Raw genomic sequence first — 22,530 nt, 5'->3', positions numbered from 1 at the left:
AAAAGAATTGTTATAAAGAAGTATATAAAGAAGATTTTTGTGGTGAACATCTTTCTACTCAAGCCATCACTAAAATAAAGAGGATGTTTATAAGGTATAATGGAACGTTTAAAGGGGTACTCCGCCGCTAGACATCTTATCTCCTATCCAAAGGATAGGGCATAAGATGTCAGTGACGTCACGACTCCGCCCCCGTGTGACGTCACACTCCGCCCCTCAATTCAAGTCTATGGGAGGGGGCGTGACGCTGTCACGCTGTGCTTATATATATATACACACACACATATACACCTATATATTCAAAATGTCATTGTCCCCCCCCCCCCCCCCAAAAAAAAAAAAAAAAGTGATTTTGAGCTTTTGTAGAAAATTTGAAAAAATTCTCATAATAATATAAGCCTTCTAATTTCGTACAAAAGTAAAAGAATGTTTAACAAATGATGCCAGCATAAAGTAGACATGTTGTGGATTTGAATTAATAACTACATTTATTTGGCATGACTATTTCTCTTACAAGTAGAGAGTTTCAAACATAGAGAAATTAAAATTTTTCCAATTTTTTACAATATTTTAGAGTTTTTCATAAAAATCGCTTCATGTATCAACAGAAATTTACCCCTAATATAAGGTAAAATATGTCTCGAAAAAAAAAAAAACAATCTTTCAATCACTTTGGTAGATTAAAGCAGTCCGAAGTTATTACCACTTAAAGAGACACATGTCAGATTTGAAAAAGAACGGACTGGGTCATGAAGGCCAAAACAAGCTGGGCCATGAAGGGGTTAAGTACATTAGGGCCTCTTCACTGTCCCCCCAGTGTAGGCAGAGAGAAGCATAGGGTATGTTGGGATTACACTGGTCCCTCAACATTCAGTTTGCCGCCCCTCTGATGCCGTTTCAGTGGCGACGTGATGACAGCGACGGAGAGCGATGGCGGCAGAGGAGCGGCGAAATGATGGGCCGGAACAGAAGGAACATGTAAGTATCATTCAGCACATGGGGGAGATTTATCAAAACCTGTGCAGAGGAAAAGGTGCCTAGTTGCCCATAGCAACCAATCAGATCGCTTCTTTCATTCTGCAGAGGCCTTGTCAAAAATATAACAAGCGATCTGATTGGTTGCTATGGGCAACTCAGCAACTTTCCCTCTGGACAGGCTTTGATAAATCTCCCCCCATGGGGCATATTAAATGGCTATCCGGCAGCAGCTGAAGCAGTCAGTGATGCCAGATAGCCGTTTTTGTGAAGCATCGTATGATGAAATGATCGTATGTCAGGGCACCACTGTACTTACTGAATGGGAAAACACTCTGTAAAAATGACATGGAAAAGGGAATTTTAGTTGACAGTAAATTTATAAAATCATGGGGTGCATAAAAAAGGGGTATCTCCATATTGGTGTCTTTTAGAGATGAGCGAACTTACAGTAAATTCGATTCGTCACGAACTTCTCGGCACGGCAGTTGATGACTTATCCTGCATAAATTAGTTCAGCTTTCAGGTGCTCCGGTGGGCTGGAAAAGGTGGATACATTCCTAGGAAAGAGTCTCCAGCCCACCGGAGCACCTGAAAGCTGAACTAATATATGCAGGAAAAGTCATCAACTGCTGAGCCGAGAAGTTCGTGACGAATCGAATTTACTGTAAGTTCGCTCATCTCTAGCGTCTTTACCAATTCTTTGCTGTAATTCTTGCTAATAGCAGTACAGTGGTCCCTCTACATACGATGGTAATTCGTTCCAAACGACCCATCGTTTGTCAAATCCATCGTATGTTGAGGGATCCGTGCAATGTTAAGTATAGGAAGTTATACTCACCTGTCCCCACCGCTCCGGACCAGGTCCTCACTACTCCCGATGCTGTCCCGCTGCTCCGGTGTCTTCTTCGCGATCCTCCAGTGTCTTGCGCATCTTCTGCAGGGTCCGGGCATCGCTTTCCGGTGACGTTATTACGCTGCTGCGACGGCGCGGCATGCGTAGTGACGTAATAACGACGCCGGAAAGCGAGGCCCGGACCCTGGAGAAGATGCGCAAGACACCGGAGGATCGCGAAGTGGACCCGGAGCAGCGGGAATAGGTAAGCGAACCTGCCAGGGATGCTTAAACTGCTATCCGACAGCAGCTTAAGCATTTTGCGCTGTCGGATAGCAGTTAATGTGATGGCCCCGACATATAAAAGCATCGTATGTCGGGGGGGTTACTGTATATTGGAACTGTGTGGGGTCTTATTTTTTGCAGGATAGGTAGCGGTTTTGAATAGTCCTATTTTTGGGTATATCTGACATTTTGATCACATTTTATGAAATTGATGAATATATGTGCCGCTGTACAAATCACTAGTCAGACCACACATGGAATACTGTGTACAGTACTGGTCAGACCACACATAGAATACTGTGTACAGTACTGGTCAGACCACACATGGAATACTGTGTACAGTACTGGTCAGACCACACATGGAATACTGTATACAGTACTGGTCAGACCACACATAGAATACTGTGTACAGTACTGGTCAGACGACACATGGAATACTGTGTACAGTACTGGTCAGACCACACATGGAATACTGTGTACAGTACTGGTCAGATGACACATAGAATACTGTGTACAGTACTGGTCAGACGACACATGGAATACTGTGTACAGTACTGGTCAGACCACACATGAAATACTGTGTACAGTACTGGTCAGACCACACATGGAATACTGTGTACAGTACTGGTCAGACCACACATAGAATACTGTGTACAGTACTGGTCAGACCACACATGGAATACTGTGTACAGTACTGGTCAGACCACACATGGAATACTGTGTACAGTACTGGTCAGACCACACATGGAATACTGTGTACAGTACTGGTCAGACCACACATAGAATACTGTGTACAGTACTGGTCAGACCACACATAGAATACTGTGTACAGTACTGGGCACCAGTGTACAAGAAAGATATAGTGGAGCTGGAGAGGGTTCAAAGACGGGCAACCAGGGTAATACCAGGGGAATGGGAGGACTACAGTACCCAGAAAGATTATCAGAATTAGGGTTATTTAGTTCAGAAAAAAGAAGGCTTAGGGGAGACCTAATAACTATGTATAAATATATCAGGGACCGTACAGAGATCTCTCCTATGATCTATTTATACCCAGGACTGTATCTATAACAAGGGGGCATCCTCTACGTCTAGAGGAAAGAAGGTTTCTACACCAGCACAGACGGGGGTTCTTTACTGTAAGAGCAGTGAAGCTATGGAATTCTCTCCTGGAGGAGGTGGTCATGGGAAACTCAATGAAAGATCAGGAGGGGCCTGGATACATATCTAGAAAATAATAATATTACAAGTTATAGTCACTAGAGTCTGAAGAATGGTCGATGATCCAGGGATGTTTTCCGATGCCAGACTTGGAATCAGTAAGGAATTTTCTCCACTAAAATTCGGAAAATTGGCTTCTCCGTCACGGAGGATTTTCACCTTCTCTGGATCAACACTATAGGACGGTGTTTTACAACCAGGGAGCCTACAGCTGTTGCAAAACTACAACTCCTAGCATGCCCGGACAGCCAAAGGCTGGGAGTTGTAGTTTTGCAACAACAGGAAGCACCCTGGTTGGGAGACACTGCTATAGGGTAAAAGGCTAAATTGGATGGACATATGGCTTTTCCAGTCTTAGAGTCACCATATTTTGCACATTCTGTACAAGTGCTAGAGAATATGTTGGCGACATATAAAGATCATACTTTTCATTATGGATCTTCTTACCTGTTTGATACAGTGGATTTGCTGAACTCCATCTTGTAGTTGTAAACATTGCAAGAGCAGAGAAGGCAACTTATGTTCCGTATCATCTGAAAAAGCTACAAAGCAAAAAATACAATTCATACATTTAAATAGGCACTGTCAGATTCTAAAACTTTTTACATGTGGTATATCTTGGCAAAACATTAACCTTTCTCACCCCTTAAAGGGGTTCTCTGGTGCTTAGACATCTTATCCCCTATCCAAAGGATAGGGGATAACATGCCTGATCGCGGGAGTCCCGTCGCTGAGGACCCCCGTGATCTTGCACGTGGCGTGTTCGCTCCGGGTCTGATTACCGGCGACCACAGGGCCAACGGAGTGTGACGTCACACCTCTGCCCCCGTGTGATGTCACGCTCCACCCCTCAATGCAAGCCTACGGGAGCGGGCGTGACAGCTCCGGGGACTGATTATAAACGGGGTGCCGCGTGCAAGATCACGGGGGTCCCCAGCGGCGGGACTCCCGCGATCAGGCATCTTATCCCCTATCCTTTGGATAGGGGATAAGATGTCTAAGCACCGGAGAACCCCTTTAAGGACGCAGGGTTTTTCAGTTTTTGCATTTTCATTTTTTCCTCATCACCTTCTAAAAATCATAACGCTTTAAATTTTGCACATAAAATTCCATATTATGGCTTATTTTTTGCGGCACCAATTCTACTTTGCAGTGACATTAGTCATTTTACCAAAAAATCCACGGCGAAACGGAAAAAATATTAATTCTGCTACAGAATTGAAGAAAAAATGTCATTTTGTAAATTTTGGGGCTTCCGTTTCTACGCAGTGCATTTTTTGGTAAAAAATACACCTTATCTTTATTCTGTAGGTCCATACGGTTAAAATGATTCCCTACTTATATAGGTTTGATTTTGTCGTACTTATGAAAAAAATCATAACTACATGCAGGAAAATTTATACGTTCTAACCCCTATAACATTTTTTCTTTTTCTGCATACGGGACGGTATGAGGGCTCATTTTTTGCACCGTGTTCTGAAGTTTTTAGCGGTACCATTTCTGCATTGATAGGACTTATTGATCGCTTTTTATGGATTTTGGAATTTTTTTGCGCGTACGCCATTGACTGCGCGGTTTAATTAACGATATATTTTTATAGTTCGGACAGTTACGCACGCGGCAATACCACATGTTTATTTTTTTATTTTTTATGTGTTGCTGACATATAAGTAACATGTGTGTCAAGTTTCATGTTAATATCTTTAGCCGTTTGGACGTGATGCTGCAACATACACACACATACATACATACATACACACATACACACATATACATACATACATACACACATACACACATACACACATACATACATACACACACACATACATACACACATACACACACACATACACACACACATACATACACACACACATACACACACACATACACACACGTTGAGTTTTATATATATAGATTAATGGAGTGGTGGCACGCATGCAAAACCTGCCGCTCCATTATGAGGAGATACATGGGTCCCAATTCTCTGGATCCCCCTAGCAAATCAGACCGTTATCACCTATTCCAGTTGTAGTTTTGCAACAGCTGGAGGCACCCTGGTTGGAAAACACTGACCTATCCTGTGTCATTTTCAAAGTCCTGCAATGTAGGGGGGCTGTTGGGTCTCATCTAACTAATTCTGAAGTTATGCACTTACTCTGTATACTTACTTTTCAGACTTTTAACATTCACACTATCGAGAGTTAACACGTCCACACTGATCTCTTTTTTCTTCTTTAAAACCATTTTGTGATGTAGCTTTCCTTAAAAAAAATAAAAAATAAAATAATAAAAAATGTTAGAAACATCACATACAATCCATTAGGAAAGTGTTCAGACAGTAGATATATAGCAGCAGGATGACAGGGTATATACAGGACAGGGTATATACAGGACTGTAGATATATAGGATGACAGGGTATATACAGGACTGTAGATATATAGGATGACAGGGTATATACAGGACTGTAGATCTATAGGATGACAGGGTATATACAGGACTGTAGATCTATAGGATGACAGGGTATATACAGGACTGTAGATCTATAGGATGACAGGGTATATACAGGACTGTAGATCTATAGGATGACAGGGTATATACAGGACTGTAGATCTATAGGATGACAGGGTATATACAGGACTGTAGATCTATAGGATGACAGGGTATATACAGGACTGTAGATCTATAGGATGACAGGGTATATACAGGACTGTAGATCTATAGGATGACAGGGTATATACAGGACTGTAGATCTATAAGATGACAGGGTATATATAGGACTGTAGATCTATAGGATGACAGGATATATACAGGACTGTAGATCTATAGGATGACAGGATATATACAGGACTGTAGATCTATAGGATGACAGGATATATACAGGACTGTAGATCTATAGTATGACAGGATATATACAGGACTGTAGATCTATAGGATGACAGGGTATATACAGGACTGTAGATCTATAGGATGACAGGATATATACAGGACTGTAGATCTATAGGATGACAGGATATATACAGGACTGTAGATCTATAGGATGACAGGGTATATACAGGACTGTAGATCTATAGGATGACAGGGTATATACAGGACTGTAGATCTATAGGATGACAGGGTATATACAGGACTGTAGATCTATAGGATGACAGGGTATATACAGGACTGTAGATCTATAGGATGACAGGATATATACAGGACTGTAGATCTATAGGATGACAGGATATATACAGGACTGTAGATCTATAGGATATATACAGGACTGTAGATCTATAGGATGACAGGATATATACAGGACTGTAGATCTATAGGATGACAGGATATATACAGGACTGTAGATCTATAGGATGACAGGATATATACAGGACTGTAGATCTATAGGATGACAGGATATATACAGGACTGTAGATCTATAGGATGACAGGATATATACAGGACTGTAGATCTATAGGATGACAGGGTATACACAGGACTGTAGATCTATAGGATGACAGGATATATACAGGACTGTAGATCTATAGGATGACAGGATATATACAGGACTGTAGATCTATAGGATGACAGGATATATACAGGACTGTAGATCTATAGGATGACAGGATATATACAGGACTGTAGATCTATAGGATGACAGGATATATACAGGACTGTAGATCTATAGGATGACAGGGTATATACAGGACTGTAGATCTATAGGATGACAGGGTATACACAGGACTGTAGATCTATAGGATGACAGGATATATACAGCACTGTAGATCTATAGGATGACAGGGTATATACAGCACTGTAGATCTATAGGATGACAGGATATATACAGCACTGTAGATCTATAGGATGACAGGATATATACAGCACTGTAGATCTATAGGATGACAGGGTATATACAGGACTGTAGATCTATAGGATGACAGGATATATACAGCACTGTAGATTTATAGGATGACAGGATATATACAGGACTGTAGATCTATAGGATGACAGGATATATACAGGACTATAATCTATAGGATGACAGGATATATACAGGACTGTAGATCTATAGGATGACAGGGTATATACAGGACTGTAGATCTATAGGATGACAGGATATATACAGGACTGTAGATCTATAGGATGACAGGGTATATACAGGACTGTAGATCTATAGGATGACAGGGTATATACAGGACTGCAGATCTATAGGATGACAGGATATATACAGGACTGTAGATCTATAGGATGACAGGGTATATACAGGACTGTAGATCTATAGGATGACAGGATATATACAGGACTATAATCTATAGGATGACAGGATATACTATACACAGGACTGTAGATCTATAGGATGACCGGATATATACAGGACTGTAGATCTATAGGATGACAGGGTATATACAGGACTGTAGATCTATAGGATGACAGGATATATACAGGACTGTAGATCTATATCACAAGGATATATACAGGACTGTAGATCTATAGGATGACAGGATATATACAGGACTGTAGATCTATAGGATGACAGGATATATACAGGACTGTAGATCTATAGTATGACAGGATATATACAGGACTGTAGATCTATAGGATGACAGGATATATACAGGACTGTAGATCAATAGGATGACAGGGTATATACAGGACTGTAGATCTATAGGATGACAGGATATATACAGGACTGTAGATCTATAGGATGACAGGATATATACAGGACTGTAGATCTATAGGATGACAGGATATATACAGGACTGTAGATATATAGCACCAGGATATATACAGGACTGTAGATCTATAGGATGACAGGATATATACAGGACTGTAGATCTATAGGATGACAGGATATATACAGGACTGTAGATCTATAGGATGACAGGATATATACAGGACTGTAGATCTATAGGATGACAGGATATATACAGCACTGTAGATCTATAGGATGACAGGGTATATACAGGACTGTAGATCTACAGGATGACAGGATATATACAGGACTGTAGATCTATAGGATGACAGGATATATACAGCACTGTAGATCTATAGGATGACAGGGTATATACAGGACTGTAGATCTATAGGATGACAGGATATATACAGGACTGTAGATCTATAGGATGACAGGATATACACAGGACTGTAGATCTATAGGATGACAGGATATATACAGGACTATAATCTATAGGATGACAGGATATACACAGGACTGTAGATCTATAGGATGACAGGGTATATACAGGACTGTAGATCTATAGGATGACAGGGTATATACAGGACTGTAGATCTATAGGATGACAGGGTATATACAGGACTGTAGATCTATAGGATGACAGGATATATACAGGACTGTAGATCTATAGGATGACAGGGTATATACAGGACTGTAGATCTATAGGATGACAGGATATATACAGGACTATAATCTATAGGATGACAGGATATACACAGGACTGTAGATCTATAGGATGACCGGATATATACAGGACTGTAGATCTATAGGATGACAGGGTATATACAGGACTGTAGATCTATAGGATGACAGGATATATACAGGACTGTAGATCTATATCACAAGGATATATACAGGACTGTAGATCTATAGGATGACAGGATATATACAGGACTGTAGATCTATAGGATGACAGGATATATACAGCACTGTAGATCTATAGGATGACAGGGTATATACAGGACTGTAGATCTATAGGATGACAGGATATATACAGGACTGTAGATCTATAGGATGACAGGATATATACAGGACTGTAGATCTATAGGATGACAGGATATATACAGGACTGTAGATCTATAGGATGACAGGATATATACAGGACTGTAGATCTATAGGATGACAGGATATATACAGGACTGTAGATCTATAGGATGACAGGATATATACAGGACTGTAGATCTATAGGATGACAGGATATATACAGGACTGTAGATCTATAGTATGACAGGATATATACAGGACTGTAGATCTATAGTATGACAGGATATATACAGGACTGTAGATCTATAGGATGACAGGGTATATACAGGACTGTAGATCTATAGGATGACAGGATATATACAGGACTGTAGATCTATAGGATGACAGGATATATACAGGACTGTAGATATATAGCACCAGGATATATACAGGACTGTAGATATATAGCACCAGGATATATACAGGACTGTAGATCTATAGGATGACAGGGTATATACAGGACTGTAGATCTATAGGATGACAGGATATATACAGGACTGTAGATCTATAGGATGACAGGATATATACAGGACTGTAGATCTATAGGATGACAGGATATATACAGCACTGTAGATCTATAGGATGACAGGGTATATACAGGACTGTAGATCTATAGGATGACAGGATATATACAGGACTGTAGATCTATAGGATGACAGGATATATACAGCACTGTAGATCTATAGGATGACAGGGTATATACAGGACTGTAGATCTATAGGATGACAGGATATATACAGGACTGTAGATCTATAGGATGACAGGATATACACAGGACTGTAGATCTATAGGATGACAGGATATATACAGGACTATAATCTATAGGATGACAGGATATACACAGGACTGTAGATCTATAGGATGACAGGGTATATACAGGACTGTAGATCTATAGGATGACAGGGTATATACAGGACTGTAGATCTATAGGATGACAGGGTATATACAGGACTGTAGATCTATAGGATGACAGGATATATACAGGACTGTAGATCTATAGGATGACAGGGTATATACAGGACTGTAGATCTATAGGATGACAGGATATATACAGGACTATAATCTATAGGATGACAGGATATACACAGGACTGTAGATCTATAGGATGACCGGATATATACAGGACTGTAGATCTATAGGATGACAGGGTATATACAGGACTGTAGATCTATAGGATGACAGGATATATACAGGACTGTAGATCTATATCACAAGGATATATACAGGACTGTAGATCTATAGGATGACAGGATATATACAGGACTGTAGATCTATAGGATGACAGGATATATACAGCACTGTAGATCTATAGGATGACAGGGTATATACAGGACTGTAGATCTATAGGATGACAGGATATATACAGGACTGTAGATCTATAGGATGACAGGATATATACAGGACTGTAGATCTATAGGATGACAGGATATATACAGGACTGTAGATCTATAGGATGACAGGATATATACAGGACTGTAGATCTATAGTATGACAGGATATATACAGGACTGTAGATCTATAGGATGACAGGCTATATACAGGACTGTAGATCTATAGGATGACAGGATATATACAGGACTGTAGATCTATAGGATGACAGGATATATACAGGACTGTAGATATATAGCACCAGGATATATACAGGACTGTAGATCTATAGGATGACAGGGTATATACAGGACTGTAGATCTATAGGATGACAGGGTATATACAGGACTGTAGATCTATAGGATGACAGGATATACACAGGACTGTAGATCTATAGGATGACAGGGTATATACAGGACTGTAGATCTATAGGATGACAGGATATATACAGGACTGTAGATCTATAGGATGACAGGGTATATACAGGACTGTAGATCTATATCACAAGGATATATACAGGACTGTAGATCTATAGGATGACAGGGTATATACAGGACTGTAGATCTATAGGATGACAGGATATATACAGGACTGTAGATCTATAGGATGACAGGGTATATACAGGACTGTAGATCTATAGGATGACAGGATATATACAGGACTGTAGATCTATAGGATGACAGGGTATATACAGGACTGTAGATCTATAGGATGACAGGATATATACAGGACTGTAGATCTATAGGATGACAGGATATATACAGGACTGTAGATCTATAGGATGACAGGATATATACAGGACTGTAGATCTATAGGATGACAGGATATATACAGGACTGTAGATCTATAGGATGACAGGATATATACAGGACTGTAGATCTATAGGATGACAGGGTATATACAGGACTGTAGATATATAGCACCAGGCTGATAAATACAGGACTGTAGATCTATGGAACCAGACATGGCATGCTGGGAGTTGTAGTACTTTGCAGAGAATGAAATCACAAACTCGTACATCACACAGTACTAACACAGCACACATTCACAGCAGAGGAGAGCAGTAAAGTACACACAGCTGCGTTACCTCAGCGTTACCGGCTCCTCTACCATGTGCAGGAAGTGACTGCAGGGCTCCTGCTACTTTACTGCTTCCCAGCGACAGGCTCCGCCCCAACCACAGATAGAGGACAAAATGCTCCTCAGCACCGCGAGCCGCCATATTGTTGTAGCTCAAATTCAATTCACATGAATGATAGGGAGACAGTTATAGAGCTCCTGTCATGAGGACAACAATGGGCAGACGGAGTAACGTAACAGAGATCTACTAGTACAGCAAACAGATGGGTTTAGTGTTCAGCCGCTAGATGTAAAAGAGATGAGAGAGGGAGATGAGAGAGGGAGATGAGAGAGGGAGATGAGATTGAGATAGATGGATAATAGATATGAGATAGATAGATATAAGATAGATATGAGATAGATATAAGATAGATATGAGATAGATAGATGATAGATAGATATGAGATAGAAATTATATAGATAGATATATATGAGATAGATAGAAATTATATAGATAGATATGAGATAGATATTATATAGATAGATATGAGATAGATAGATATTATATAGATAGATATATATGAGATAGATAGATATTATATAGATAGATATATATGAGATAGATAGAAATTATATAGATAGATATATATGAGATAGATAGATATTATATAGATAGATGTAATATAGATAGATAGATATGTGATAGATATGAGATAGATAGATATGATATAGATTAGGGATGTCCCGATACCATTTTTTTAAGACCGAGTACCGATGCTTTAATTCTAGTACTCGCCGATACCAAGTCCGAGTACTTATGTTTTAAAGGGAATCTGACAGCAGGGTGACCCGGTTTCTGGCGCTGTTTACCGTATGATATGTGGGTCCTTTTTTTGAACACACAGTGTCTGTCAGTCATATCTCCGAGCTCATAATATATATGAATTAGAAACTCTATGACATCGCATTGAAGCAGATTTCTCTCTTCTCCATTGGACAGAACAGGGAATTTGCATTGGTGGTGGGAGAGGTGATCACATGGTGAGCAGCGATAGAAACCGGATCACCTGACCTATCTACCTATAAATTCAAGTTAGTGCAGGTGACTCTGCTGTAAGATTGTCTTTAATAGTAGGTAGTATCCCCTGCAGACATTAGCAGCAGCCCCCTGTAGACAGCTGCCCCCCTGTAGACATAAGTAGCAGCCCCCTGTAGACCACAGCCCCCTTTAGACAGTGGGCCCCCATTTAAACAGCAGCAGCCCCCCTTTAGACAGCATCAGGGCCCCCCTTTAGACAGCAGCAGGCCCCCCCCCTTTAGACAGCAGCAGCCCCCCCCCCTTTAGACAGCAGCAGGGGGCCCCCTTTAGACAGCAGCAGGGCCCCCCCTTTAGACGGCAGCAGCCCCGCCCCCTTTAGACAGCAGCAGGGGCCCCCTTTAGACAGCATCAGGGCCCCACTTTAGACAGCAGCAGGCCCCCCCCCCTTTAGACAGCAGCAGCCCCCCCCCCTTTAGACAGCAGCAGGGCCCCCCCTTTAGACAGCAGCAGCCCCCCCCCCTTTAGACAGCAGCAGGGGCCCCCTTTAGACAGCAGCAGGCCCCCTTTAGACAGCAGAGGGCCCCCCCCCCTTTAGACAGCAGCATGTACTCCCCTCCTATTAGACAGCAGCAGGGCCCCCCCTCCCTTTAGACAGCAGCAGGCACTCCCCCCCTATTAGACAGCAGCAGGCCCCCCTTTAGACAGCAGCAGGGCCCCCCCCCCTTTAGACAGCAGCAGGGCCCCCCTTAGACAGCAGCAGCCCCCCCCTTTAGACAGCATCAGGGCCCCCCCTTTAGACAGCAGCAGGCCCTCCCCCTTTAGACAGCAGCAGGGGCCCCCCTTTAAACAGCAGCAGGGCCCCCCCTTAGACAGCAGCAGGGCCCCCCCCTTTAGACAGCAGCAGGGCCCCCCCTTTAGACAGCAGCAGGGCCCCCCCTTTAGACAGCAGCAGGGCCCCCCCCTTTAGACAGCAGCAGGGGCCCCCCTTTAGACAGCAGCAGGCCCCCCCCCTTTAGACAGCAGCAGGGGCCCCCCTTTAGACAGCAGCAGGGCTTCCCCTTTAGACAGCAGCAGGACCCACCCCTTTAGACAGCAGCAGGGGCCCCCCTTTAGACAGCAGCAGGGCCCCCCCCCCCCCCCCCGTTTAGACAGCAGCAGGCCCTCTCTGCTTAGACATTAGTAGCAGCCCCCTCCTTACAGGCAGCTCACCTCCTCGGGTCGGGTGCCGGTGCTGCCGCTCTGCTGCCCCGTTCTCCTCCGGTCCGCATTGTGTCGTCCTATGGAGGAGCATGTGACATATACGTCACTCTGCTTCCTCCGTAGCGTTACGCTGGGCGCAGGGGAGGAGGCGGAGTGACGTGTGTGTCACATGCTCCTCCATGGAACACTATGATGTGGACGGGAGGATGGAAGAACGGAGCAGCAGAGCGGCACCAGGTATCGGGCATGGTATCGGGGACATTAAACGAGTCCCCAATACCATGCAAATAGCTAGTATCGACCCCGATACCGATACCAGTATCGGTATCGGGACATCCCTAAGATAGATAGATATGAGATAGATATGATATAGATAGATAGATAGATAGATAGATAGATATGAGATAGATAGATAAATAGATATGAGATAGATAGATGATAGATAGATATGAGATAGATAGATAAATAGATATGAGATAGATAGATGATAGATAGATATGAGATAGATAGATATGAGATAGATAGATATGAGATAGATAGATATGAGATAGATAGATAAATAGATATGAGATAGATAGATGATAGATAGATATGAGATAGATAGATATGAGATAGATAGATATGAGATAGATAGATAAATAGATATGAGATAGATAGATGATAGATAAATAGATATGAGATAGATAGATAGATATGAGATAGATAGATAAATAGATATGAGATAGATAGAGGATAGATAGATATATAGATAGATAGATATGAGATAGATATGTGATGTCCCAGTACAGGACATGGTTCTGCACTACACTTAGGCCCTGTCAGGTTGAGACCCTCAGTGACCTGGGGGCTCCCCTGCATGGTCTCCCCCTGTTGTTTCTGGAATGTTGTGTATACTGCTTTAATGTATAGACAGGATCCTAATGTATAGTTAGTCTACAGGACCTATGAGAGGTCTCAAGGACCTGTGGATTGTCACATGTTGTGTTAGGTTGTCACATGTTCTCCCAGAGAGCACCAGCTTAACCTATGACCAGCAGCTTGACCAATGGGACTTAGTCCAGCCCCCCACTATATAAAGGGGCGACCATTACAATTCTCTCTCTTATCATTTACCATCTGCTACAGAGCACAGCAACCACCTATTTGTAGTGACAGCAGACATTTAGACTTACTTTGGACTTACTGGAATGACTGTAGCTCGGCGGCCTTGCAGTTAGCTGGTCACTAGCACTGAGATCTCTGGTGGTTGCTGGGCTCAGTAGCAGATGGTAAATCATAAGAGAGAGAATTGTAATGGCCGCCCCTTTATATAGTAGGGGGCTGGCCTAAGGCCCATTGGTCAAGCTGCGGTTCATAGGTTAAGCTGGTGCTCTCTGGGAGAACATGTGACAACATAACACAACATGTGACAATCCACATATCATTGAGACCTCTCACAGGTCCTGTAGACTAACTATACATTAGGATCCTGTCTATACATTAAAGGGGTTCTCCACCATAAGGTGATTTTAGTACATACCTGGCAGGCAGTAATGGACATGCTTAGGAAGGATCTGCGCTTGTTTTGGGGCTAAATGGTTATGTTGTGAGATTACCATAACACTGTGGCTAGCTTTTTGTGAACTTGTATTTCCTGTTTGACTAATGTTTTTTTGACTACAAATCCCACAATTCCATTTTCCTCCCTCCCACACATCAGCCATCCCACCCATTGAAACATAAATGAGCTGCAGCCATCAAAAGACCTGTGGTTTTCAATCAGGGTGCCTACAGCTGTTGCAGATTGAGCTCTCTCCCACCAAGCGATCCGTCCACCCATTGAAGCAGACAGGCTCCCTGTCATCAGCTGACTAGTGAGTCAGGTCTCGGCCGCATTGCAAGCTGGGAAAAATCTGAGACAACAGTCATTTTGTATGCTGGTAAAAATAAATAGTAGAGTGAAAATCACAGAAGAATTGTGAGAAAACCATCACACACAGGTACAGACACTATATTATGAACTACACCAACTTTACAGCCCCTGTAGCATAGTCAAATAAAAAAAAATCCTGGAATACCCTTTTAACCCCTTAAGGATGCAGGTCTTTTTCACCTTAAGGACGCAGCCCTTTTTCGCAATTCTGACCACCGTCACTGTAAGCATTAATAACTCTAAGATGCTTTTACCGATTATTCTGCTTCTGAGACTGTTTTTTCGTGACGTATTCTACTTTATGTTAGTGATACATTTTCGGCGTTACTTGCATCCTTTTTTGGTGAAAAATCCCACAATGTCATGAAAATTTTGAAAATGTTGCACTTTTCTAACTTTGAAACTCTCTGCTTGTAAGGAAAATTGATATTCCAAATACATTTTATATTGATTCACAAATACAATATGTCCACTTTATGTTGGCATCATAAAATGGACATATTTTTACTTTTAGAAAAAATTAGAGGGCTTCAAAGTAGAGCAGCAATTTTTAAAATGTTCATGAAAATTGCAAAATCAGAAGTGACAGATGTTACAGAACTACAACTCCCAGCATGCCTGGGCATTCTAGGCATGCTGAGAGTTGTAGTTTGGCAACAACTGGAGGGCTACCTTTTGGGCTCCACTGTAATAGTGGTCTCCAAACTGTGACCCTCCAGATGTTGCAAAACCACAACTCCCAGCATGCCCAGACAGCCTTTTGCTGTCTGGGCATGCTGGGAGTTGCAGTTTGGCAACCACTAGAAGGGCAGCAGTAAAAATCGCTTACTGACACTTTCCTTAACCCCCAACCCCCCACCGTCGCTTCCCTACCTGTGCTGTGATCTCCGCTAATGCCACCGATGATGGCTGGTCTCCACGCATCTTCTCCTCCAGGCACCGGCCTCCATCTTCTCTCCCCCCATTCTGCCCAACATCCAGGGGTGGGCAGAGTGGGGGGTTTCCATGGCAACCCTGCGCTGCCATTGGTCAGAATTCATTTCTGACCAATGGCAGGGGATAGGAGGAGATCGCAGCACTGCAACCTCGATCCTATCCTTCAGGATGATCGGGGCTGTCACTGACAGCTCTGATCATCCCTATTTTCCGGGCGATCGGGTCACCTGAGACCCGATCAGTCCGGAATAGCAGAAAATTGCATGTCTGAATTGACATGCGATTTTCTGCGATCGCCGACATGGGGGGTCTCGGGACCCCCCTTGGCGATGTGCCGGGATGCCTGCTGAACGATTTCAGCAGGCATCCCGATCCGGTCCCCAACCGGCTAGTGGCGGGGACCGGAATTCCCACGGGCGTATGCATACGCCCCACGTCCTTAAGGACTCGAGATGCAGGGCGTATGCATACGCCCCACGTCCTGAACAGGTTAAAGCAGTATACACAACATTCTAGAAACAACCGGGGAGACCATGCCGGGGAGCCCCCAGGTCACTGAGGATCTCAACCTGACAGGGCATAAGGGTAGTACAGGACCATGTCCTATACTGGGACATCACAGATAGAAATGAGATAAACAGATAGATAGATAGATAGATAGATAGATAGATAGATAGATAGATAGATAGATAGACAAACATTCTTCTGTTGCTAGATAGATAGATAGATAGATAGATAGATAGATAGATAGATATGAGATAGGTAGATATGAGATAGATAAATGATATATAGATATGAGATAGATAGATATTAGATAGATATGAGATAGATGATATATAGATAGATGAGATAGATAGATATTAGATAAATAGATATAGATAGATAAATGATAGATAGATATATAGATGGATATGAGATGGATGGATAGATAGATAGATAGATATGAGATAGATAGATAGATAGATAGATAGATAGATAGATAAATGGATAGGTAGATGATAGACAGACAGATATGTAAGGCTGCTTTCACACTATAAAGTTCTTCCATTTAAAGAGCTGTTATAATGTTCCGCTAGGAAAACCCTTAAAAACGGCTGTTAAATGGCCGTTACAAAATCCAATTAAAGTCTATGGGATTTCTACATTATCCGTTTTAACCCGTCATAACCCTTTATTAATAACGGCCGTTATTTTTTCACCTGTCATAAATAATGTCCGTTATTAATAACGGGCTATGACGGGTTAAAATGGAGAATGTAAAAATCCCATAGACTTTAATTGGATTTTATAACGGCCGTTTCACAGCTGTTTTTAAGGGTTTAAATAACAGAACATTATGATGGCTGTTTGAAACGGAAGAACTTTATAGTGTCAAAGCAGACTAATAGATAGATAAGAGATAGATGTAGGATAGGTAAGAAATAGATAGATACAGTTGTGGCCATAAATGTTGGCACCCCTGAAATTTTTCAAGAAAATGAAGTATTTCTCACAGAAAAGGATTGCAGTAACACATGTTTTGCTATACACATGTTTATTCCCTTTGTGTATATTGGAACTAAACCAAAAAAAGAGAGGAAAAAAAAGCAAATTGGACATAATGTCACCAAACTCCAAAAATCGTCTGGACAAAATTATTGGCACCTTTACCTTAATATTCATTTCTGGGGGCTTTTTGACGTTTGTTTGGGATCATTGTCCTGCTGGAAGACTCAAGATCTCGTATGTAAATCCAGCTTTCTTACACTGGGCTGCACAGTGCAACCCAAAATTCATTGGTACTCCTCAGATTTCATGATCCCTTGCACACATTCAAGGCACCCAGTGCCAGAGGCAGCAAAACATCATTGAACCTCCACCATATTTCACTGTAGGTACTGTGTTCTTTTCTTTGTAGGCCTCATTCTGTTTTTGGTAAACAGTAGAATATGTGCTTTACCAAAAAGCTCTATCTTGGTCTCATCTATCCACAAGACGTTTTCCCAGAAGGATTTTGGCTTACTCAAGTTCATATTGGCAAAATGTAGTCTTGCTTTTTTATGTCTCTGTGTCAGCAGTGGGGTCCTCCTGGGTCTCCTGCCACAGCGTTTCATTTCATTTAAATGTCGACGGATAGTTCGCGCGGACACTGATGCTCCCTGAGCCTGCAGAACAGCTTGTATATCTTTGGAACTTGTTTGGAGCTGCTTATCCACCATCCGTACTATCCTGCGTTGACACCTTTCATCAATTTTTCTCTTTGGTCCTCGCCCAGCGAGATTAGCTACAGTGCCATGGGTTGCAAACTTCTTTATAATGTTGCGCACTGTGGACAAAGGCAGATCTAGATCTCTGGAGATGGACTTGTAACCTTGAGATTGTTGATATTTTTCCACAATTTTGGTTCTCAAGTCCTCAGACTGTTCTCTCCTCCTCTTTCTGTTGTCTACGCTTAGTGTGGCACACAATGCAAAGACTAAGTGAACTTCTCTCCTTTTTATCTGCTTTCAGGTGGGATTTTTATATTGCCCACACCTGTTACTTGCCCCAGGTGAGTTTAAAGGAGCATCACATGCTTGAAACAATCTTATTTTTCCACAATTTTAAAAGGGTGCCAATAATTTTGTCCAGCCCATTTTTGGAGTTTGATGTGACATTATGTCTAATTTGCTTTTTTTTCTCCCTTTTTTGGTTTAGTTCCAATACACACAAAGGGAATAAACATGCGCTTAACAAAACACGTGTTACTGCAATCCTTTTCTGTGAGAAATATTTCATTTTCTTGAAAAATTTCAGGGGTGCCAACATTTATGGCCATGACTGTAGATATGAGAAATGTTTGAGATATGTTGTATATATGATATAGATCACAGCATCTATAGTGAAACTGGAGGTTTGTGGCTTAATTACTACAGCGCTGTGTAATCGTGGGAGGCTGTACAAGAAGATCGCCGATAGCACTGTTTAGTACTACATTATAACATAGAACTAAACAGTACATAGCGATCTAATGATTGCCATTAACAATCCCTAGGGGACTTAAAAAGTGTAAAATAACTATCATTTTTTTTTTTTTTAAATACATATAAAAGCCAAATATGAATCACCCCTTTTTCCTTTACAAATATAAAATAAACAAAAAAGTAGTAAGAAAAATTATAAACAATACATATCTGGTATAGTTGTGTGTGTAAATGTGCGATTTATTAAATATAATGTATATTATCCTGCATGATGAACGAACAGTGCGAAATGTAATCTGAAATACCAAACACAGTTGCAAATTTTTGGTCACATCACAAAAAATAATAAAAAGCGATCAAAAAGTTCCATTAAAACAGAAACAGTGGGGACAAAAAATACAGATAACAACACAAAAAATAAAGGCCTCACACAGCTCGTATATGGAAATATTAGGAAGTTATAGGTGTCAGAATAGGGCAATTTTAGAATAAAGAGAACATGTCAGTTTTACTGTAACGTGTACAGCATAAAAGCGAACCCCTCCCAAAATTTGCTAAATTGCGGTTTTCTTTTTAATTTCCCCACACAAATAATGTTTTTTTTTTGGTTGCACTATACATTTTATGGTGTTATTACAAAGTACAATTGATTGTGCAAAAAACAAGCCCTCATATGGGTCGGTGGCTAGAACGCAAGGAGGAAAAAAACAAAAATGCAAAAATGAAATTGCCTGTGTCCTTAAAAGGAACCTTTCATCAGATTTTACCATGTATAACGTGTGGCAATGCATTATATAAGGAAAAATCACCTTCTTCCCCATTCCCGAAATATGTATCCGCCGGCAGGGATGGTGAGGATATACAGTACAGACCAAAAGTTTGGACACACCTTCTCATTCAGAGTTTTCTTTATTTTCATGACTATGAAAATTGTAGATTCACACTGAAGGCATCAAAACTATGAATTAACACATGTGGAATTATAGACATAACAAAAAAGTGTGAAACAACTGAAAATCTGTCATATTCTAGGTTCTAGCCACCTTTTGCTTTGATTACTGCTTTGCACACTCTTGGCATTTTCTTGATAAGCTTCAAGAGGTAGTCACCTGAAATGGTCTTCCAACAGTCTGGGAGGAGTTCCCAGAGATGCTTAGCACTTGTTGGCCCTTTTTGCCTTCACTCTGCGGTCCAGCTCACCCCAAACCATCTCGATTGGGTTCAGGTCCGGTGACTGTGGAGGCCAGGTCATCTGGCGCAGCACCCCATCACTCTCCTTCTTGGTCAAATAGCCCTTACACAGCTTGGAGGTGTGTTTTGGGTCATTGTCCTGTTGAATAATAAATGATGGTCCAACTAAACGCAAACCGGATGGAATAGCATGCTGCTGCAAGATGCTGTGGTAGCCATGCTGGTTCAGTATGCCTTCAATTTTGAATAAATCCCCAACAGTGTCACCAGCAAAGCACCCGTACACCATCACACCTCCTCCTCCACACCAGCACACCTGTGAAGTGAAAACCATTTCAGGTGACTACCTCATGAAGCTCATCAAGAGAATGCCAAGATTGTGCAAAGCAGTAATCAAAGCAAAAGGTGGCTACTTTGAAGAAGCTAGATATGACAGATTTTCAGTTGTTTCACACTTTTTTGTTATGTATATAATTCCACATGTATTAATTCATAGTTTTGATGCCTTCAATGTGAATCTCATAGTCATGAAAATAAAGAAAACTCTGAATGAGAAGGTGTGTCCAAACTTTTGGTCTCTACTGTATATATATAGTTTAAAAGTCTCCCTTGCCAGCCCCGTAAGTAGTCCCATGGGTGGGAAGCTTTACTTACCTAGTCCCTTTGCTCCGGCTGTAATCATGTCCCCTTAGAGTGATTGACAGCCCGGGCACAGTCTGTGTCATCATTCTGCTCTGTCTGCTTAGGGAGCAGAGCGGTGACGCAGGCTGTCAATCACACTGAGGGGGCGTAATTATAGCTGGATCAAATGGGACTTAGTAAGTATAGCTCCCACCCAGGGGACTACTTATGGGGCCAGCAGGCAACATGCCTCCCAGGGATGGTAAGGAAGAAGATTTTACCATGGATCAACGAGAGTAATGACTGGGATATATCAATACCAGGGTACTCTTTATATAGGAAAGACAGAGAAGGGGAGAAAGGGGGAGGAGTGGCCCTGTATGTGAAAGATATCATACAATCTAACCTAATACAAGTTAGTGAGACCAACATAGAGTAAGTTTGGGTTACATTGTAGTTTTGTAATCATGCAGTAACTCGTGTAGGTTTGATTTATAGACCTCGTGGCCAACTAAAAGCATTAGATGATCTACTAGTTGAGGAAACAGCTAAAATGACAATGAAAGGTGAAGTTATCATTAAAGGAGACGTTAATCTTCCTAATGTGAATTAGAAAACCAAAATATCTAGTTCTGCCAGTACAGATATTCTCAATTCCCTACTCGGATTATCTCTACAACAAGTAGTTGAGGAGCCAACCTGGAGGGAGGCCATTTTGGATTTGGTATTCACAAATGGGGATTTGGTATCTGATATAATTGTAGGTGAAAGTTTGGGATCTAGTGATCACCAGTGAGTGTGGTTTAATATGAGAACAGTGACAGAGTCACACCACACAAAATCTAAGGTTTTAGATTTCAGGAAAACAGACTTTTATAAAATGACACTAGTGGTAAATGAGTCCCTATCAGACTGGAACGGTTTCAATGGAGTCCAGGAGAAATGGGACTACTTAAAAGTTGCATTATTGAATGCAGCAGATAATTGTGTTAGGCTTGTTAGTAAAAACAAAAAAAGAGACCACTGTGGTACTCCGCAGAAGTAGCTAAAACCACAGAAAAACTAAAAGTGAACATTTAATAATTATTTAATAAAAACATGAAAATAGGGAAATCTACAAGATTAGGCAGAAAGAGGCCAAGCAGGTTATAAGAGCTTCTAAAGCACAGACAGAAGAGAAACTAGCTCATTCAGTGAAAAAAGGAGATAAG

General features: G+C 41.5%; 2 protein-coding genes across 5 annotated transcripts in view; one reads left to right on the top strand and one right to left on the bottom strand.

The window, feature by feature from the left end:
- The window catches only part of THADA (THADA armadillo repeat containing), a 706,980-nt gene extending 695,336 nt beyond the window's left edge, over positions 1 to 11,644 (bottom strand). For all 4 annotated transcript variants that reach the window (XM_056568134.1, XM_056568135.1, XM_056568137.1 and 1 more), the window contains exons 1-3: positions 11,507 to 11,644; positions 5,491 to 5,583; positions 3,764 to 3,858 (exon numbers count right to left, since the gene is read on the bottom strand). In XM_056568134.1, coding sequence (XP_056424109.1) covers positions 3,764 to 3,858; positions 5,491 to 5,566 — 171 coding nt within the window. In that variant the 5' untranslated portion in view covers positions 5,567 to 5,583; positions 11,507 to 11,644. The remainder of the gene's footprint in view (positions 1 to 3,763; positions 3,859 to 5,490; positions 5,584 to 11,506) is intronic.
- PLEKHH2 (pleckstrin homology, MyTH4 and FERM domain containing H2) overlaps positions 76 to 22,530 on the top strand; it is a 233,094-nt gene continuing 210,639 nt past the window's right edge. The window contains exon 1 of the mRNA XM_056568139.1: positions 76 to 94. Coding sequence (XP_056424114.1) covers positions 84 to 94 — 11 coding nt within the window. The 5' untranslated portion in view covers positions 76 to 83. The remainder of the gene's footprint in view (positions 95 to 22,530) is intronic.

This window comes from Hyla sarda, chromosome 3 (assembly GCF_029499605.1).
Source record: "Hyla sarda isolate aHylSar1 chromosome 3, aHylSar1.hap1, whole genome shotgun sequence".
Classification (NCBI taxonomy): domain Eukaryota; kingdom Metazoa; phylum Chordata; class Amphibia; order Anura; family Hylidae; genus Hyla; species Hyla sarda.
This window is presented reverse-complemented; position numbering and strand designations above follow the sequence as displayed.